Here is a 22,782-nt window from a genome sequence, read left to right as displayed (position 1 = left end):
CCAAAATTCTTACCCCAATTTCCTGTGCCTAGATAGCTCTATGAAGCCTTGGTAAGAAATCCCATCTATGCCTGTGCATGGTGTGCCAACAAGGGTTTCTTTCAGTCCTTGTGGCAGTGCACAGACATTTAGCTTGCAAAGGTATGTTTTTCCATCCCTAACACTTCTGAATCTGAGCTCAGGCTTAAGTTCTTGCCTTGGACTTATCTCTCTTGTGCCCAGCTTCACCAGTCCAAAGAACACACTATATTCTTCAGAAGAATATAACACTCAAAAAGAGAAAAAGAAATAAGAAATTGAAAGGGAGAAAAGATGGATGGGAATTTTTTTGTAGGTTTTAAATTGCTCTCCATTTGTCACTCCCTTTTGAACCACACAGCCACACCAACATGCTGCATTGAAAAGTACCTTATTCTGAGAGGATTATTGATACAGTCTATTTGCATTAAAATCTTTGAATTTCCATATCTCCTATTCTGAATTCCAACTAGATTTTAAAAGCATAATGTGTCATAATTAATCACTATAAGATTTTACATGTAGAGGAAGATTTTGCCTTTTTAAAGTCATTTCCAAGCATATGAAAGAGAAAACAGTCTTTGGGAATAGCAAACACAGGCTGAACAAGGGTGTACCTTGCCAGACGAACCTGCCCACTTTTTATTATGAAATGACTGTAGATGAGAGAAGAGCAGTGGATGTTATTTGTGTCAGCTACAGCAGGACTTTTCCTGATGGTATCCCACAGTATTCCTGTATCCAAGTTAGGACACTCAAATGAATTAAGGACATTGAGACTATTAAGAATAGTCTGTATTTTGGATTTAGTATGGGATTTGGTATAAGAAGAATGTTGATAATATACTGATGGCTTTAGTTGTTGCTAAGAAATCAAAGACTTTCAAATCCTTATGCTTTGCCAGTGTGCAGGTGTACAAGAAGCTGGGAGGGAACATAGCCAGAGCAACTGGTTCAAATTGGCCAATGGGATATTACATATCATGTGATGTTCTGCTCAATATATAAATGAGGGTTGGCTGGGAAGTTTTTTCTCTCTCTCTCTTTTGGGACTGTGATTTCGGGATTTCTCTTTGGGATTGCTAGCTGGTGATGGATTGTGCATTGGTCAGTGGATGGTGAGCAATTGCACTATGCATTACTCGTTTGTTTGTTTATAATTTTTATTGTTATTGCTGTTGTTGTTATTGTATTTCATTTCAATTATTAAATATTACTTATCTCAAACTATGAGTCTCCTTTCCTTTACCCCTTCAATTCACTCCCCCATCCCCTGAGGGCAGGGTGAATGAGCAGCTGTGTGATGTTTGGTTGCTAGCAGGGTTAGAACCACAACACATACTTATTATCAAGAAGAAGGGACCAGGCTCTTTACTGAAGTGCAAATGAGATCTGGGAAAGAATGAGAGATAACAATCATAAATTGCAATGAGGAACATTCCAACTGGATATAAGGAAAATTTGTCACACTTAGGATAATTAAGAATTTGAGCAGGTTGTCCAGAGAGTTTATGGAATGGAGGTCCTTAGAGGTTTTTGAGACCTGTGTGGTCAAAGCCCTAAGCAGCTTAGTCATTGAGTGTTTGACCCTGCTTCAAGTACGAGGCTGCACTAGACACCCCCTGAGGCCCCTTCTGATCACAGAATAATTCCACAATTCTAAGGTCCACAGATCATTCCTGAGGCCTCAGAACTGTTGTAAAGCAGTAGGAAGTCTGGTATTCTCATTTTATGCATATTGTGGTGTTGATGTGTGTTAAATTCCTGAAGCTATTCCCTGACAATACCTATCTGCCTCTTTAATGTAGTGTTTGGGAAAGGGCAGTCTATACTGCCATAAGTTGTTCTTAAATGGTGAGATTCTTATTTGGCAGTAGGACTATTTCATGTGATTTTTCTTCTGCGTGTAACCCTAATGGAATTATTTTAATGAACTGATGGTAGATCCTTCAATCCCAAATCAGATTAATGTTTTGTATTATCTTGTGTTTCTATCTAAAAGTCCCCAGTGATTCTAACATCAGATTTCTAACATTGAAACTACTCTTATTTTTAGCTCTGTGGAACAATATGTTGACAACTAATGGTTCTTAGTGCAGTGATTCTGTTTTGTAATGTCAGTGTTAAAAACTAATCAGAACTTTAGTACACAGACTTGTTAGCAAATTCTTTCTCTGGCTGAAGTTTCTAATTACCTACCAGATCAGGCATTGTGAGTGTTATCAGTGATGTCCTTAAACTCTTACCTCCCTGAAAATTACATTAATTGATTTTTATGAAGTATGATTTCTGTTCAGAATTCAGTATGCTGATATGTTGCCTTTTCACAAGATTTTGGCATGACAGGTTTGGTATATGTTAACTTCTCTTTCACTGAAGCATTTTCAAGTGAGACCGCTCCAAGGAAGTGAGAATAATAGAGCAGAAGTACAAAGTTTTTTTATTCCCCTCACAGACCTCATATAATCTGCATCGTGTTTGTTTCAAGATAAAACTTTCTGCACTGTCAATATAGGTTCTTTTATTTGACCTAGTCTATAGTTTCAAAAGGCTTTAATAGATTCTTTGATGTATGTATTAATTTCAGTCCAGTATAAGAAACCTTTGACCCTTCTCTTTCAGATTTTTTTATTCTGCAAGTGACCTACTTGTGTTGCATTTTTAGTTATTGTTTATATTTCCCATAACTTCTTAAGACTTACATTCTCATGTTTCAAAGAAAGATCTGGTAGTGAGAGAATCTGTAAACTGATGGGACATACTCAAAAGTATAGACGTGACTATTCTGTGATAACAATCTTAACTCTTTTCTGCCAGTACTGATTCTTAACGCCTCCTTACAGCAGAATGAGTATCTGTCCACATGTGCTGAAAAGTGGACCTCTATTTAAACTAGGAACTAGTCACATTCTTTGAAACGTTTTAACACTGCGGAGGTACAACATGCGCTGGAAAGACCTTCACAGTATTAAGAAGAAGGCAGGCTAAAGAGCAAAATCGAGGGTATTTCTGTAGCTCAGTTCTATTTAAGGGAAATATAACAAGAAATCAATCCTAATCTACCATTTATGAGATTTCTTAGAAGCTGTTCCTTTAACTCCAGTTCACTTATCAGTTTCTAGCCCTTCTTCCTCCTTTTATTCTCCTAATTTCTTTCCTATTTTGATTGAAAATGCTCTGGAAGTGTGTACTTACTGATGGGGCAACTCTTGATTCATGATGTCAGAGGGACAGTCTGGCTCCAAACACATTTGAAGAGCCATTTAATGGTATCCCTAATGGCCCTAGCCCTTGACCATAACCTCATCTGAAGCTTCACTTTGCCATTCTTGTCTCATGAAAAGCATTATACTACTTCCTTCACATATTTCTTGTCCAGATTTTGGCTATTATTTTTCTTTTTCTTTATATGGGTAATTCAGAAGGAGAAAAATGAAATCTAAAAAGGCAAGGTCCTGATACTGCCAAATTGTTTTACATAGGTTTCAGTACAGTCTCTGAGTGTTTTGTCACTGATGACACTGGGACACACTCATTGTAATTCAGTGGCTCAGTTGAAGAGTGCACAGTGTCACTAATAAGTTCCCATCAGAGAACAGTAATGGGAAACTGGTTTCCTGGCACCAGCTGTGTACCTTACTGTGCCCTGCTACTGTTGAAAATGAAAATGACATATGAATTCTACTGATCGGAACGTATAATAGAAATAAGCAGAAAGGAGCAAGTTTCATTTTCCACAACAGAAAGGAAGGTACAGCTAAATGTTCCAAAGGACAGGTATCCTGGGTATACTCTGGGTAAAGGATAGGTGTCCTGGGGACACTTTGTATTAAAGAGGACTGAGTGTCTGACAGCAAAGCAAGTGAAGCTGCCTGAAATATTAAAGAAAAAAGCTAATTATGTGTTTAACTGAATCGATGATAAACATGGGATTGTGAAGATTTCCTTACTGTTGTTTTGGTTTTATTTAGTGTATTTTTGTTGTAGTTTTGATTTTGGTTTTATTTTTTTAACTGATTGATAGGTCGAGTCTTGGTCCTGAAAGGACAGTATTATTCATCTCAATCTACACCTTTCACACAAGATGAAATCTCAGAGATGGGCATAGCTGTAAAGCACTCTTTTCAGTGCCTCTGTAGACTGCCTATTGAAGGTCAGGTGACCACCAAAATGTTACCTTTTGTTTTCTTTTTTGATTTTCCTGTGTACCACGAGATTCCATGTCTTCCCTTTTGAAGCTTATGCTGTCTGTTGCTTCTGAGTTGCCTGTATCCCCTTCTAGTCCCCCTTGCTTTTTCTCTCTTCCTTTTAGCTTTCCTCTTCTCTTTGAGCTTTGCTGTGCAATTCCTTGGAGCTTCATGCTGAAAAGACATGACTTGACTGCAAGCTTTCAGGAGTCACAAATGAAATGAGCTTAGGAACTCTGTGTCTCTTCATGCCAAGTGCAAAAAACTTTCCTAAACGGTGTAGTTTTGCCAGTCAATTACTGAAGCCTGTGAGAAAAGCATGGAGTAATAGAATTATGGGCAATACTGAAAGGAATACCAGAAAGTAGAAACAGTCTTGATTTAATGGACAGGAGTGTTATTGATTCCTGCCCTCCACATCAGCGCTTAAAAGCAAATAAAATCCATTATTTTCAATGGCAGACATTTTAAAAGCCACTGTCTGTGTAGTGTTTCAAAAAATACTGCACTGGAGTTGCATTGTCTTTTTATTCTTGTACGTTTCTGTCATATCATGAGCAAAGTTTTACCATTACACCATTACAAAAACTGATTTACTAATGACTACGATCAGCATCTCCATAGATTCAATTGCTTGTCAAGTGTTACCCGCTTGTCAAGTCTTCTCAGCCAAACAGGATCCAGCACTTTAAAATAAAATCTCCAAGAAAATTCTAGACCTTCAAGGAAAGTGTTTTGGACACTTGGAAATCTCTGACTTTGATTCAGCATCACTTTCAACCCTCAATGTGCAACTAGGTAGAACCATGATCTTTGAAGTGTCTCTGTTTCTACCAAATAAGATAAGAACATCTGAGCTCCTTCAAAAGCTATAGTTTACTCTAGGTCATGTTGCCATCAGTTCTGGTTTTCCTTCTTTACTCCACTTCTCCCTTGCATTTTCAGCAACGTTAGAAGTATCTTACCATGGAAAGTCCTTGCTGAATCAAATCTTGGAAATGTGCTGTACATTATCTTCACTCATTCTTTACCTTCATCTTTAAAATGGCCTCTGCTTCTTCCTGCAGTAAAAGATGCAGTGGAAACTGCCGTGCTTCGGTAGCAAAAGAATGCCAGCCACCTTTCACCCCTATATTCCTCACCTGAAGAGAATGTAGTTCTTTTGGCACAAATCTATAGGATCCTCTTGGGTAGAAGAATTTATAACCATGGGGTATTATCTTCCACTTCTCTAACTTTTTTTTTTTGTGTGTCTTTTTCTGTTTGTTTATTTTTCTCCTCTAGATCTTGGGGCATTATTTATAATGTATCCTATACTTATTCATTTTTTATGGAAAAAAAAAAAAAGAAAAATAATGCAATCTTTCAGTGGAAAAACTGATTTTATAGTGCAAACTGGACTTTCTTGCTACTTTGGATTATTGAAGTAAAGAATGGCTTGGATTTACCAGAGAACCCAGGCAGCTTATTCCTATATTAGTCAGTCACCATGGTGTGAGTGTTCCCAGTCATTTGACAGAGAGATGGCTGTGCAGCTGCACAATGTGCTATCTGCACTGTAACTAGATATGACTTTGTGTACATATATGCTGGAGATATACTTCCCTGTGTACTCCCATACAGGACTATTTGCAGATCTGTTATTTTCAATTATAGCAGATTTATTTTTTTTTTTGTATTTTACAAGATTGCATGCGAGGAATAATTCTGTTTAACCTGACAGGAGGTGAAACCAAATTCCTCTCTGCCCTCTCACTGGAAGTTGATCAGTGAGAGGAGCTTGTCATCCTTCCTGAAGGACTGATACCAGAATGGGCTGTTCAAGGAGGCAACTAAGTCTATAAGGTACTTGCTTGATCTAGCCCTTCCTCAATTTGCTAACTCCTATCCACCTTTGAGGACCAACAAGAGATCTCACAGGCCTCTATCAGAATGGGTTTGTGAGTAATTGTGCATATAATTACCTATTCTTATAAGCTTGCTGCAGAGAATTATCAGACAGGCCCTCTATTCTTTGTAATTAATAAAATGGAATAAGCTACACCACACACTTCCTTCTCCGTACTATGCTACAACTTAATGATAAAAACAACTGACATGAGTTTACTTGAAATCCTCTTTGCAGACACTTGCTCCATTTTCCTCCACTGGCCTATTTTTATGCTTTTTTTTTTGTTTTTTTTTTTTTGTTTTTTTTTGTTTTAACTGAAGAAATTCTCACTATCAGAAATACTGCTTTTGGAACTGGTCATAACATTTTGTGACATCCGCCGTTTTCCTCAGCAGTTGTCAGAAATCAGTGTTGGTGTTTGATAATTCTTTATAGCAAATCAATCAGGCTATGGAAAGGGCTTATAGACTGCTAACATTAACTTCCTCTAAGCACAACTTGTCTTCTTTATTGAAATCCTAGGGAATTTCTAGACTTCACAAGCCGCCTACAAGGTGTCAGTTACCCCTAAGGCCACTTGTGTAAGGCAGTGCAAATTGTCTCCTCAGGATGCATCCACTGAACATCACGTCTTCTGTTTCAGAGCTTTGTTGGAAGTTTTTTGTAAGAACTATTAGTCTTTTTCTAACTCTAATTTACTGATTTTATGATCAGTGCCTATTCCAAGTACTGTCTTTAAATGATGAACTGTCAGAAATGTGAAGTCTTTCCTTTTGTAAACTCTATTTTCTTCTCTACCCTTATTTAATTCTGTTTCAGATGGAAGTTTAATGATAACAACTTGAGAGTGACTTACATGGGTTACCTGCAGAAAACCATTATTCTCACTGTGAAATTTATGAAGAATATAATTCAGTAGGCCATCAACAGCTGGTCCCCTCCTAGTGTCTCAGAACTGGAAAGAGCTGACTCCAAATGTTTTTAACTCCTAACATTAATTAAACATTCACAAGACTTTCTAATTAATTATATATACTATTTTTCAGGATTTTGAGTGACCTTTCAAACATTTTGTTCTGCACAATTTAAGAATATCTATTCTTCTGTATTTTGTGCAAAATGGAGATCATTTATATAAATGAATAAGAACATTTAACATTATTGTGAACAAGTAAATGTATAAATATAAGTAAATGCAAACACATACACACTCCTACATATATATAGACAAATATGTATATAATCCAAATGTACATTCTTTCTCCTAACTCTATGCTTGGCAGCTTAATTTATAAACCAATAAATCCACTGCAGGTAATAAAAATCCACTCTTCCAATTAGAACATCATTGTCCCTACCATTAGTATGCAAATATGCATTTATACAATTTATCCTTCTTGGTTTGAATTATAGAATCATTTAGGTTGAAAAAGACCTTTAAGATCACCTAGTCCAACTATTAATCTAATGCTACCAAGTCCACCACTAAACTATGTCCCTAAGCACCACATCTACATATCTTTTAAATACTTCCAGAGATGGTGACTCAACCACTTCCCTGGGTAGCTTGACAACATTTCTGGTGAAGAAATTTTTCCTGATATCCAATCTAAACCTCCCCTGGCACAACTTGAGGCCATTTCCTCTTGTCTTATCACTTGTCACTTGAGAGAAGAGACTGACCCCCACCTCGGTACAATCTCCTTTCAGGTAGTTGTAGAGAGCAATAAGATCTTCCTTGAGCCTTCTTTTCAGTGAAGAAATTTACAGAAATAAAATTCATTTAAATGAATTTTGAAAATTAAATATTTGAAAATAAATTTTGAAAAATAAACTATTGAAATAAAAGAGACATGAACAAACTTAGCAGATGTGTTTTCAAATAGATCTCTCATAGAGCTGGATTAAAGTAAAAACCAAAATTTTTACATAAATCCAAAATTTATGAAAATACTCCAATAATAATAATACAATTTTTTTCCATTCTGCCACCTAAAGGTACCAGATCTAATGGTTTCACTAATGGTGATGATAGAATCATAGAATGGTTAGTGTTGGAAGGGACCTCAAAGATCATCTAGTTCCAACCCCCCTGCCATGGGCAGGGACACCCTCCACTACATCAGGTTGCCCAAAGCCTCATCCAACCTGGCCTCGAACACTTCCAGGGATGGGGCATCCACAGCTTCTCTGGGCAACCTGTTCCAGTGCCTCACCATCCTCAGAGTGAAAAATTTCTTCCTTATATCTAATCTAAATCTACCCTCTTTCAGTTTAAAGCCATTACCCCTTGTCTTATCCTTACATGCCCTTGTGATGCCAATCTTTCATTTAAAATCTCCCTAATTTAGGCTTTTCTCCTGGTACAGAACAGACCTCTTAACTTTTTTTCTCTGTTTAGGAAACAGTGACTGTTCTTGGGGATACTTTCAGGACTGTTAACACTGTAGTGTATCTAGTGTAACCTGAGAGCATAACTGATGAACATTAACAACAGACTCTAGTCAATAGTTCTCAAGATGAGGAAGCAAGAAACTTAACAGCCCAGGTTAAAATATCCATCTACCAAGTGTTCTTAATAGCTCAGCTTAAAAAATGTGCTATAGAAATTATAACATTAAGAATGTTTTAAACGGGCCTGCACTTCTAATCAATTTGTCAGTTACAGAACAATATAGAGGATTAGATCATATTGGTGTTTATATAGAATTACCTTATTAGAGCCATACCGGATGGGTATAGCATGGGTGTAAGAGTTTTTATGATTACATATATGCACTACATATTTGATGAGCTTTACAGTTACTGTGCTCATAAATATCCATTACTTCATTTCCTGTGGTAGGAAAGCTTCATATTTTCTATGTTTTCATTTTTAAAGCAGCTTTCTAGAAATATTTTTATAATCTGTGCAGAATAAGTAAGATATACTTCTCCAGAACCTTTTAATTGTGACAACGCTTTACACAGCAGGCCAAAGTAGGAGGATTTAAGCTTCAAAATCCACAAGGGATTTTGAATTGCACTGAATGTTTCTGGCTTTGTTCCATGGGGTATGATGACACAAAAGCTTATATATAGTATCTCATCTTATGCAGCAATTTCAACTCTTTAATCCTTGCTAGTAGTTAATTTCTGTAGTTCTCCTCTAGAAATTATACATCTAGACAAGAGAAGTCCAGGCTGTGACCAAAATATCCAAAAAGCTTTCTACAGTCCACCTGTCGTGGTTTAACCCCAGCTGGCAACTAAACTCTACACAGCTGCTTGCTCACTCCCCCTGTGGTGGGATGGGGGAAAGAATTGGAAGGGTGAAAGCGATAAAACTCGTGGATTGAGATAAAGACAGTTCAATATGCAAAGCAAAAGCTGCACATGCAAGCAAAGCAAAACAAGGAATTCATTCACTACTTCCCATCAGCAGGCAGGTGTTCAGCCATCTCCAGGAAAGCAGGGCACCATCACAAGCAGCAGTTACTTGGGAAGACAAATATCATCACTCCAAAGATCCCCCCCTTCCTTCTTCTGCCTCCAATATGATGTCATACGGTATGGAATATCTCACTGGCTAGTTTGGGCCAGCTGTCTTGGCTATGCTCCCTCCCATCATCTTGTGCACCTGGTAGTGCATGGGAAGTTGAAAGTCCTTGACTGCTTAGCAACAACTGAAAACATCAGTGCAGTATCAGTATTATTCTCATAATAAATTCTAAAACAGCACTATACCAGCTACTATGAAGAAAATTAACTCTTATCCCAGCCGAAACCAGCACACTACTGTACCCCACAACATTTACAGTTAAGGAGGAGAGTACTAGTGATACCAACCTTTATCTTATCAGTATTTGTACATTTTTATGAGAGTTTTTATATTGTTTTTCACTGGTTTTAATGCTCGAATAGTCTTCTATTTTTCCTACTGTTCAAATAAATTTGATCTCTTCTTCTGCTTCAGTGATCTATTATCCAAGTTATCATTTTTACTTGCAATTAATTCGTTTTATGCTATTAATTTTACTTGAAGCCAAGTTGCTCTAACTGTAAAAAAAAAATCCTTACATTTATTTCACACGTTTAAAGATCAGCATTAATCTTGGAGGACTTGAATTCCTTTTTGGGTGGCTTGTTCTTTTTTCAAATAACTGGACAATAGCTTCCTCTCCTTCTGCACCTCCACTGGGATTGTAAAACCCAGTGTGACAATGAGAGTTTTCACTCTCAAATGACAGTGTATATATATTTTGTAGATCTGTTGACCTATACGGGTCTTTTCCAACCTAAGGAAACAAGATATCTGGTTTCATTTGCAAAACTTTCACAAAATAAAAGAATCTGTTTTCACATTCCAAATTCTATAGAATTCAATATTGTCATAATCACAAAGTAATATAGGATAATAAAGTGATAGATATACGATAGTAAAGAAATATTAGTGAGATCAAGTCTTTATCTCCTGACTTAAGCCCCATATACTTATAGGTAACCAGTGCTCAGAGGGCTACTGCTCCTGGCCAGTCACCACAATGAATTCCTTATTCTCATGCTCTCTTTAAGTAAATAACTTGGTAAAAAAACCTCCGTGTCTCCTGGTATTGGAAATTAAATTATATAAATATTGGGCTTAGGAATGTGTTGTATTTTGTGTTTGTTTTTTTTTTTTTTAAATATGAGTTTAAATTTCTTTTACAGAAAAATGTTGTTCTCTGAGGAATAAGTTCTAACTGCTGCTGATAAATCAAAAGGTGTAATTGACAAAGGAGAAAAAGAATCTTCATTAGCTTCAAGAAAGGAATTCTCCTTGGTGGTGTTAGTACTAACAGAGGAAAAAATACAAAATCACTGAACAATTTCTATTTCATAAACGGCTTAGTATACAGCAAATTATCAACTTAAGACTTTTGGAATTCCAAATGTAGGTTTGCTAATATTAACAGTGTGTTAGAGATGTGTCAGTACCAAAGAGTTCAGTGGTAAGTAGTTGAATATTTTGTCAGGAACTTCAAATTGGATGAAAATGTAATACACTCATGTATTTAGGCCTGTCATTATTACATTGCCTTAAAATAACAATTGCTTTGTGAGATACTGCTTTAATCAAAACAAAAAAACCTGTGGAGGAATTCCTTTCCGAGACTGGCCATAATATTCTCTCGGGTATGGACAATCCCTGTTTGGGCCCCAGAGCACAAGGTTACCAACTAGATTACTTTTGTCCTTCAAGTTATCTCAATGGCCTTAAAAGGAAATGTAGACTGATAGCCTGCCAAGATGCACGCCTCCTGGATGCCTCTCCGATGACCGCAATGAGGAGACTGAAGGGATGAGCTTATTACCTGTGTTCTGCTAGCGCTGCCCTATCACTATAGCCCACGAGAGTGTGTTTATGCTAAGCAAGCCAATTGTAGTATGTAGTCGTGTCAAGCCACATTCCGCTATATAACCTGTGTGTTGTTTGTAATAAACGGAGCATGATCTTTTAACCATATTGGTGTATGTTCATGACTCTGGGCCGTCCACAGTAGGGCACTGCAACAAGTGGCGCCCGAACAGGGACCCTGAAATCGCTTAAATGCGGAAAAAGTCGCTTAAATGCGGAAAAATTGCTTAAATGCGGATAAACTTGCTTAAATGCGGAAGTCTCCATAGCTTCGTGAATACGGTATTGGGAGCCTGTGGACGTGCAGCAGGGAAGGGCACGGGACGAAGAGAATCGCCGGAGCCTGGAAAGTTTCGCAGCGGCCGAGCGAACCCCTGCAAGGTAAGACCGCGATGGAAACGGATACGGATGCGGCAATCAAGTTGTTAACCAGTATACTCTCTAAGAGAGGAGAAACGGTTAACCCTAAGGAAATAGAAAGCCTCATTAAGTGGGCGAAAGCAAATGGACATTGTAAAACCTGTCCGCTACTCTTTAATGTTGACGAATGGCGTGAAGTGGGGGAACATCTCTGGGAGACCACCTTAGCGGGAGGAAAAGAGGAAAAAACAGCAAAAGAACTGGGACGGACGTGGCGTGTCATAATTAACACCTTACGGGAGATCAAAGCTGAGCGAAAAGTTGCTGCTGCGGCCATAGAAGCCCTGCAGCCGGATAACACCTCTGGCGAGCTGCACGAGCCGCCGCCGCCACCCTCCCGTATTGCGCAGTTCTTTGGGGTCGGACATTTACGCCCAACAAAAGGCATGCGAGCTCCCACCTGTTCTACTATCACTGAGGTGTGGAAACAAGCCGAGGGGCTGGGAGAAACTGTGTCAGAACAACAAACTGAGTCTAAAGAGCCTACGGGGCCCCCAGCCTGCTCAGGGACAGCAGAGGAAGTGCCCGCCGCCCCTCCAGCGCCAACTGGGCACAAAGCGGAAGTGCCAGCCCAAGGGAACTCGGGGGGTGGTGACTGTACGGCTTCGTCATCGCTGTCGTCGGGCCAAGGAAGAGCGTCCTGCCACCCAAAACTTAACCCTGCTTTGCCCTCCTCTGGCGTGCCAGTTCTTTTGCAGCTGATGGTCCTTGGTGGGAGGGGTCGGCAGCAGTTACGGAGCGCCAGCGGCCGGAGCCGCGACAACGACAACAACGACAGCAACAGCAACAACAAGCGGGGCGGCCGGCACAGGGCGGCTGGGTCGTCGTCCCCACCCCGCTCCCCCGCTCCCCCGCCCGGCTGAGGCGAGGCAGGGCTGGACCCAGCCGCCGCCGCTTCCCCACCACCCCCCCCAAGCCCCCCCCCACCCCCCCCCCCACCCCGCCGCAGGCCGAGCCTGGAGAGCGGCCGCCTCGCCGCTGCCCGTGGCCCGAGTTTTACCACGAGACAGCACATTTTAACTTAGATCGTCTCGATCGACATCGCGGGAAATAACTAATCCTCCTTTGTTCCAGCAATTTGAACAGTTAATATCAGTATTGCAAAACCGTAAACATGCATATTCCATGGTACATCTGCGAGCGCACACCACGCTTCCAAGGCCTATAGCAGAAGGGAACAGGCGAGCTGAGCCTCTCACGAGTGCAGCTCTGGTACCAAACTCGTTAATGCAGGCAAAATCTTGCATGACTGCTACCATCAGAATGCTAATGCTATTAGGTGACAATTTGGTTTAACACGACAACAAGCCCACTCAATCGTACAATTGTGTACTAGCTGTTAAAATATGATCATGCCACCAATGAATGGTGTTAATCCTCGTGGTTTACGCTTGCAGGAACTTTGGCATACACTTCTTATCAGACATATGTATTTTTGTCGTCATAAGGTATTGAGCATGTTACTGGTATTCTGTACAATCCTACTGAGCAACCGATCATAGAACATGCACATGGTACTTTGGAGAATATGCCTTTAAAACAAAAAGGGGGAATGACAGGGAAATCTCCCAAAGAAACAATAGCTAATGTGTTATAGGTGTTAAATTTCTTAAATCGAGAGCTAAACATTTTGGGATGAATAAAATGTCACACATGTCAAAATCAGGCACAGGCAGGGTTACAGCAAGTGGCTTTCCAACAACTGACTGAATTGGCTATGAGAGCATTAAGACGTGTCCCTGATTTTTTGGGACAGGGGAGGCTTCCTTTGCTTCCATTCGGCAGGGAGCACAGGAACCTTATGAACATTTCCTTGATCGGCTGCAAGCAGCAGTTCAGAGACAAACAGAAAATCCAGCTGCTGCAGATGTCTTGCTATTCCAGTTAGTAATTGAAGATATCCTCTTAAGCACGTGCCAAGCCCATGTATACAGCAGTGTTGGTGACAATATTGGGGCAGCTGTAGCTATTGGCAGTGTTATAACAGGATGTTTTAAATGGCTGAAAAATCCTGAAGCGGAAGGTGACCATCTAAAGAGTGCTTTCCAGCATCTATGCTCTCCATCCTTTTCTACCTTTTTACAATTTCGTTTTATTTCGTTTTGCATCATGATGAACTGTCACCAGAGTTCTCTGCTCTGTAGTGACAGAGCATTCTGTGTGTCACTGGTGGTTCGCAGCATCATGAGGCATTTCGAAGGTTTACGTTTTTGCATTTCACAGAGATCTTAAACTAAGACAATCACTTATCTTGAATAGCACACCCTACTCCTCGCAATCTATTTGCACATCCATTGTCCCATATTGACATGAATCAAATGAATACTTTTTGCACAGGCAAGCTCCTGATCCTATCAGAAATCGGGCAAAAACAATTGCAGATTTAATAAAGGGTGTCAGAATGTGGGCTCAAAAATTAGGCGATGAACAGCTCAAATTAGGACATATAATTCCCTCCACTACCCTATGGATTACTCCAATATTTGCTAACCCAAAGAAATCAGGAAAATGGAGATTTACGTTAAAAGTTTTAAGAGTTATTAATGCAATCATTTCACCAATGGGTGCATTACAACCGGGTGTATCAAATCCTACTATGATTCCAGAATGTTAGCATTTGATGGTGATTGATTTAAAAGACTGGGTTTTTCTACCTTTTTACTCTTTTATTTATTTACACCCTAACGATTGTCCTAGATTTGCCTTTTCAGTTCCAGTACTTAACGATGAACAACCCACGCAACAATATCATTGGATTGTACTGCCTCAAGGAATGATGATTAGTCCTACAGTTTGTCAATTGCTGGTTGATGATACTTCCCATCAGGTCAGACAGTAGATCAAGCTCAGCAGATTGTACACGCCTGCCCTGACCGTCAGCGTATTGTGCCTTCAAATAATCCAGCAGGAGTAAATCCAAAAGGTTTATGTGTCAATGAATTATGGCAAACTGATATTACTTATATTCAATCGTTTCTTCGATCTAAATATGTACATATACCTGTTGATATATTTTCTGCCTTTGTTGTTGCTACTGCTCACACTGGAGAAAACCATGGGAGTACCAAAGAAAATCGGGACAGACAGTGATCCAGTATGGTACCTTTTTACAGGATCAGGGAGTGACTCACACTACCGGTATCCCTCATTTGCCTACGGGACAAGCTGTTATTGAACAAACTCATTTAATGTTAAAACAAATGCTTGATAAACAAAAAAGGGGGAGTCTTCCGTATATTTCCCAGCAAGAATCCTTGGACAAAGCCACATATGTTTTAAATTTTCTTCATTTGTCTGCTTCTAGGCAACATACTACGGCTGTGGATCACAATTTTAAACCCAGTGCCATTTTTGCAGAAAAATCAACAGCATGTTATAAGAAACTGGGCTCAACTCATGGGATGGCCCTGTGTCTCTGCTTGCATGGGGAAGAGGGTATGCTCGTGTTCTCTTTCCCACAGGTCCGTACTGGTTACCAGCAAGAAACATAAAGCCAGCCAGGACTTTTGAAACTACAAATAGAGAAAGGAAGATCCAAGAATTAGCAGAGCAAGCAGAGATCACAGAAACACCGAATGAGGAGAGTGGTTCAAATGGACAGACTCGTAATAGAAGATTTCATGTTAATATATCAACTGTTCTTATGTTTCTCATTGTTAGGTATAGTATGTGTGTGAAAGTTGCTTGTATATATGCTTTGTGTGTTTTCTCCGATCGGAAGGTGTATGGATTCCACCCGTAGCTAATGGAAGGAAAAGAATTAACTGGTACCAAATTAATGACAAAGAATTACTGACTGGACCTAATTGTGAGCACGTAACTTTGAAAAGAGAAGCTAGGAGGATTGTTATTGAACAACATGTTGCGATTCGCAAAAAACGCTGTTAGCCGGCAGAGCACATACTGGGCAGCCTTGTTGCGCGCACTGGCCACGCGTGCGGCAATGCCGTGTCAGTACCTTTGTCATAGACTCTGCTGAGGGTGAAAAGAGATGGCTCAGAGCGGAGCTGAGGGAGGCTGCAGAGCACACTTTGTGGATAAACAGGGGACGCCCTGAAGGTGCCGTGCCTGCCTCCCTTCTCCATGATGACCCTGTTGACTAACACCCTCCTGCTCAGCGGAATCTTGGGCATAGTCAAGATGGTAAGACTCCCAGAAAGGGAAACAATATGCTAGTAACTGCTTCTGCAAGGCTGTACCGAAACAAAACGCTAGTAACTGCTTCTGTAGGGCTATAGTAGAGCTTAGGGTATTCCTTCGCATATAAGGGGAGATCTATGTACTATAGAGACTTTAGGAATGTATTTACCTCATACCACCATGATCCTAAGTCATAGACACACCTGGAATAGGCAAAGCACGCATGCTTATGATAGCTAGTGCAATTCCAGAGCAGAATTTGGGAAACCAGCTAAAATCATTGCAGCTTCAATATTTGCACCAGGAGTTGAAGTGGCACAGACGTTAACTACACTGAATAAGTTGGGTCACTTGGGCTAACAAAACCAACGTCTCGCAATTCTGTTTATCTATGCAAAGTGCCTCTGACCCATTTCGCACGTGCCTTATTGGTGTGCCAATACTTTTGGCCAAATAATAGCACTAACATTACAGAGTTTCAAAGATTCGTCAATGCCTCTGCCCTCTCATACCAACAACCCAGTGGCATGAGACGGATCTGCAGTGGGTGGGATTGGCCTTTCGATGTGGGATCGGAAGTCCAAGCCGCCTTGATTAGATCACTCAATGTGACCATCCCCGCAGGACTGCAAGAACTTGATCTTTTAGGTAGCTTGTTACCAGGGACATGGAAAAATGTTTCTGGTTTATGGAACCAGTTAATGAGTCATGACGCCATATGTAAAATCATTCGCCCTCCCATGCAACTTGTAACTGGCTCTGGAGTGGTTTGGTTCCAAACGCTGAAGCAAGCCTATTAGACTAAATTAGGACGCAGTTTCTTCTTCCAAGATAAACCGCGTTTCAATGTGTCCGGCACATCAATGTGGGGAAATGTAAAAACTGGAGCGCTCATTGGGAAAGTATTTACACATGATATGCTCCTGCCCCCCGGAATTTTTCTGATCTGTGAAGATCGTGCCTGGCCCGGAATTCCACAAGGACCTATCGGTGGTCCTTGCTATTTGGGTCGCCTAACTCTCTTTGCCCCTAGCATTCATGATTTTTTAGTTGAACGAACAACCCGAACAAGTCGGGGTAAGAGGAGCCTAAAAGAATTTGACGGCACTTGTAATGACAACGTGCAGCTGCTGAATCCAGCTGAAATAGCAGCACTATCTGTCTTCCTTCTAGGAGCCTCTGACGGCAATGCTAATAGTCAGTTGGCTAAGCTTGCTTGTTGGGCATTGAAACAATTTAATCTTACCTCTGATATTCTCACCTCTCTATTGCTTGATGTAGATGATATCCAGCATGCTGTATTGCAAAATTGTACTGCTATTGATTTTTTATTGTTAGCTCAAGGCCATGGTTGTACTGACTTTGAAGGCATGTGCTGTATGGACCTACCTGACCACTCTCAAAGCATTCATAAGCAACTTGCAAACCTTCAAAGTAACATGCATCATATCATGACACGAGATGACCGGTTCTCAAACTGGTTTGGTAGTTGGAACATACCAGGTTGGATAAAAGGATTAATCATACAAGGCATAACGATATTAGTTGCATTGCTGTTTATGATTCTCTTAGCAGGGTGTGTCCTGAAGTGCGCCTCTCGGGTCCTCCTTAAAGCAATGCCAGGACTATGGATTGTCCAAAAACAGAAAGGGGGAAGTGTGGAGGAATTCCTTTCCGAGACTGGCCATAATATTCTCTCGGGTATGGACAATCCCTGTTTGGGCCCCAGAGCACAAGGTTACCAACTAGATTACTTTTGTCCTTCAAGTTATCTCAATGGCCTTAAAAGGAAATGTAGACTGATAGCCTGCCAAGATGCACGCCTCCTGGATGCCTCTCCAATGACCGCAATGAGGAGACTGAAGGGATGAGCTTATTACCTGTGTTCTGCTAGCGCTGCCCTATCACTATAGCCCACGAGAGTGTGTTTATGCTAAGCAAGCCAATTGTAGTATGTAGTCGTGTCAAGCCACATTCCGCTATATAACCTGTGTGTTGTTTGTAATAAACGGAGCATGATCTTTTAACCATATTGGTGTATGTTCATGACTCTGGGCCGTCCACAGTAGGGCACTGCAACAAAAACCCAAGGAAATATTCACATATTCCCTCTGAGGGATCCCATGAGACAAAATAATAGAAACATATATGAATGGTAGCACAAAGTTGAAATTCTAACAAATATTGTGATTAGCTCTCTACAGTGAAATCTATGAGGCTCCACACGAAAGTTTTCTATCTGGCTTCACTGTCTTAATAGATCATGACAATGTAGGGAAGCAAGATAGTACTTCAGCACTAAACAGTAGAGAACTGGCATGCGGAAATTTCCACTACTATACAATAGTGCAAGAACATAAAATTTTGTTTGACTAGGTAAAAGAAAATAATTTTTGTGTATTTGTAGCTATTTGTAGCTCTAAAAATGTGAGAAAAGATCTGAACAGTAGTTCCCAATTCAGCCATTAGGGAACAGACTGAAGCATAAGAATAATCCTGATTTATAAGATTTTTCAAGTACTGTTCTTGAAAATTACTTTCTCTGGTATGCAGGCCAAGTCTGATAAAAAAGTTTATGAGAAGAAGAAAGGCCAAAAAAAAATCTAATAAACATTCTTTAGAAAGTAAGCAAAAGTTAATCTGTGGTTTTCAGACCCTAAGTTTAAGCTCCTGTTTTACAAAATATTGAAAATATTGCCTGATATGGAGAAGGCCGACAGAGAGATTTTCTTTATTGAAATTGCCACTGGTGTTTTTTTTAAATATTCCCTAGTGAACCTCTCTTGTGCAAGGCAGTCAAAAAGATCACAAAGCAAACTGAGGTAGTTGAATCCTTGTAGATCAAAATTGAATGTTAAGGGCTGCTAAAGGACTATTGAAGCAAAAACTGTGCCTTACTCTATTTTTATCACAATAGCTAACCAGAATCCTAAACATTAGAGCAAAAGAGTTCAACAATATGTGCATATCTATATCCTCCCTTGTCCTCCAAAATAATGGATTTCCCTATTGAGATGCCCATTTAGCAATCATAGCAGAAAAGCCATAGACTGAATAAATCATGAAGCTTCTATTTCTGTTAGTTTTCTGCTACTTATGAACTGGATGTTTACGTGATTGCTTTAAATGTGCATTTTCAAAACCAAATCAGGGTGAGTAAGATAACATCTGTAAAACAAGCAGGCATGAAACATGTAAGCTGCATCAAAGTAAAGGATTGTCAAATCAGTATTTGGAGGTTGCTTTAGAGTTTTTTCCAAAGAATTCCAGGAGTCACAGGGCATAAGAATACTCACATCAATAACACGATCTTTCTTTTGACATTGGTTTTCAAAATACATGTCAAGTAAATTGCACTGTGTACTGCACAAATGCCAGTCAGAGGTAGAAAGATGGCCACAAGGGATTATAGTGTTAAAATGTTGCATAGTATTAAAATCCTAGCTTTGGTAGAAAAACAGATCAGCAACAAAAAAGTTAAGATTCTAATAAGGATCGAGGTAGTCATGTTTAAAGGGGGTAAATTTGATTCTTTTTCTCATCTCAGCTCCTTCTCCCCCCAGAAAGTCTTTGAGATACAGATTTAGTGACAATATTGAGTTAACAACCACCAGCAGTCTCGTAGGTCTCATCTGTTCCTCCTTTATACATTTGTACACATGGAACGAAACTGTCATGATGCAAAAAGAGCAAATGGATCTTCCTACATCGTCAATCAGAAGGAAACATGCTTCTGAAGAATATGACTTTATAAAATACCAGTAGGTATTGATCACAGTAGGTAAACAAGATCTAGGTTTTGGAGGCCTAGATTCAAACAGATTTCAATCTTAGATGCAGTAAATTAGCCTCGTGATTTGTAGACATACATGAAAGTTCATTTGGTATAAGTTACAGCTCTTGATGAAGAACAAATTAAAACTAACAAATTGCAAATTTATATGGAAAGCAAGCCAGAAAAAAGTATGTTCTTTATTAAAATTTTCAACCCAGGCCATGTTAGCCTCTAGACAGAACTTTCAGTTTCCCAGATCTGCACTTTGATGAATTCATATTTCAATGGAAACTAGAAACAATAAAAAATTTAGTTCTTTTTTTTTTAAATAATGCAGTTAGATACAGCCCTGCAGTGCCAAGGTTCAATAAAGAAAGCAGTAGTTTCCAGTCATGTAGTCATTGCATTTCTAAGGTGTACAAAGAAATTATTTCAAACATGCACACACACACTAAATATGGAAAGAGGTGTCATGCACACATATGTAAAAAGAGAATATGTAAGTATTTTAAAACATTCTTCAGGTCTTTCCAAACATGCAATGTCAGATACTCATAAATATGCATATATTTTAGTGTTTACATAAAAATATATATAGTACATAAATATTAACATGCATATATGCATACATAAATATAATTTGCAGGTATTGACAAAGCAATCCTTTTTTCTGTTTGGTGCTGAGATTTTTTTCATTTTTCACACGTATGGAGTGATAACCTTAAATGGCAAGTTGTCTATAGCTGAATAACAGCATTTCATTAATTAGACACACGAAAAATTTTGATTTAATGAAGAATACAATGTGATCAGCCCTTCTGCATTTCTCTTGATGTGATAAGCTTTCAATTATTTTAGTGAAGGAAGTAAATGCGGTTTTGACAGATACAGAATTTATGGTCATTACTTAACGAAGTTCATTGTTTAACTTCATCCTTAGTCCTAAAATTTTATGCCAATCCTGTAAGGTGAATGAAAGAATAGTCTGTGGATTCCCATTTGAAGTAGTAGTCTAATGTATACTGCGTTCATTGAATGGCCTTAAGATCAGGTTTGTGTTCAAATGCAATGACCATTTACAATCTCCAAAACATTCAGGACATTTTGGAGCAGACCACATGGGAAACTGTTTGTCTATATGATGCCTGAAGTCTTGGACAGAGCATTTCTCAGCATATTCTGACTCTCCAAGCTATTTCCATCTGTCCTTAATATGGCATTGTAATGGGAACGCTGGGCAGAAAAGGCAGCCCAGGGTCATTGCTAGAAGAGCTCTGAAGCTATCTGCCTCAAGAGCAGGTGGAAATTGAAGTCAGCTGTAGCTGAGGATACACAGAAGGGTAATATTCAGCCCTGTTGTGGAATCACCTGGAGCTTTTTATCCTCTCTGAAATGGCTCACATTAAGGCTGAGCAGAGAAGCTGTAACTGTACAGACACCTTGCTGTTTGCAGTGACACTATGCTGAAGATTTATAAACACCTAAAGGGTTCATAACAACAAATCCCATTCTCCTCTCAAAAACTATGTGGAAATATATTTCTTCCCCTCTTTATAGCTATCTAACACTTACAAATTCAGATGTTTATAAAATTTTTGTAATCATTAAATCAATGCAATATACTGATGCAAATCTATCACATCAGTTTACAACACAAGTGAAAGTGTATGTATAATGTATATACATATATGTATTGTATGCATATATATCATCAAAAAGTTGCCTTTGTTCTGTATTACTTTAATTATGCTCTGGTAATATTTTCTAAAGTAAGCCACTTTAGAAAAGTCATCCCTTGCACGTGTATCAGAGTCAGTTCCAAATGCTTATCTCAGTCTTGTGCTAGTTGAAATCCATTCATTTAAGTTGATTTAGTGTAAGACTGGTAGAATATGAGCTGGAAAGAAAGAATCAGGTCAATGTTTTTTAATCAGAATTTTAATATTCACACAGTCAGTGTGGTATGTAGGTTACCTTCATAACAGCTCCATAAAGTGAACTGATACACAGTACTGTATCATTGCAACATATCATTACATTCTATAATTCAAAACTTTTCCTTTGAAACTAGCTAAATACAGATTAAGAAGATAGATAGAAGGAGCCTCATCATCGATCAAGTAAATAAAACCATACATCAATGAACAGGTGTAGACATTCTTCTTTGTCATCTTCTGTGCTCTGTGTGAGTAATATGTTCTTGATTAGCTGAGAAACTTCTATAGACTTTTACATTTTTATATATTTCATATATTCCATGGAGTAACATAAATTGATGTTTAATTATACTGACTATATGCCATAAGAACTATGATTGTTGATTTCTTCACAGAGCAATGAATTGATGCTATAATTCGTAAATGCTTGGTAATCAAATTTCTCCACTTCTCAGCAGGAAAACAAAGTATCAAACACAGTAGTTTTGGGAAACCAAAGGGCTACTGCTAACATTTTTCAAGTTTTTTTCTGTTCTTGAAAAAAAAAGTGGTTCTAGACATTGGAATGTATCAAAATCTGATTGATCTGTTAATTTATGCTGAGGTAGTTGGTATTTCCTGGAACTGGGGCAATAAATGGACTCTTATGAGCATCCTATTGGATGATAAAGAAAAATATATGCAGATTTTTTATCTTCTTTCCACTTTGTTCACTTTTCTTGTTCATGTCCCTTGTTCCTGCTTTCATGTTGAGCTGCCCCAGTCACTTCATATCCAAAATGACTATTCAAATTCAGTATCCATATTTCTAAGGCAATCCTTGCTTTCTTTTTTCACCACATTTGACCTCTCACCCTGAAAAAAAGTCTTAGTTTGAGTTCTTTTTTCATGACTCATATTTCAATACTACATAACTATCATCTCCATCTCTGCTCCCAGTGGGCTTAGTATAGTATATCTCCCTGTTTCATCAGTCAGTGGTAGTAAGCATGTGTGTGAGAAATTATATTGATGAGCCAGAAGGGAAAGCGGCCTGC

At 39.0% G+C, this 22,782-nt stretch overlaps 1 protein-coding gene across 1 annotated transcript; it reads left to right on the top strand.

Moving 5' to 3' along the window:
- Window positions 1–16,896: 16,896 nt before the first annotated feature.
- Window positions 16,897–19,798, top strand: LOC147529008 (uncharacterized). The gene is made up of 2 exons (XM_086609306.1): window positions 16,897–17,609; window positions 19,597–19,798. The coding sequence occupies exons 1-2, from the start codon at window positions 16,897–16,899 to the stop codon at window positions 19,796–19,798; spliced, it is 915 nt and encodes a 304-aa protein (XP_086465432.1).
- The last annotated feature ends 2,984 nt before the right edge of the window (window positions 19,799–22,782 follow it).

Source organism: Tauraco erythrolophus, chromosome 3 (assembly GCF_009769465.1).
Source record: "Tauraco erythrolophus isolate bTauEry1 chromosome 3, bTauEry1.pri, whole genome shotgun sequence".
NCBI lineage: Eukaryota > Metazoa > Chordata > Aves > Musophagiformes > Musophagidae > Tauraco > Tauraco erythrolophus.
This window is presented reverse-complemented; position numbering and strand designations above follow the sequence as displayed.

Excerpts from the sequence above, each read along its gene's own strand:
- LOC147529008 (XM_086609306.1), top strand. The coding sequence starts at position 16,897 with ATGTGGGGAAATGTAAAAACTGGAGCGCTCATTGGGAAAGTATTTACA. Across the intron at positions 17,610-19,596 it reads TTTATGATTCTCTTAGCAGG|AAAGTCTTTGAGATACAGAT; the intron begins GTGTGTCCTGAA and ends TTCTCCCCCCAG.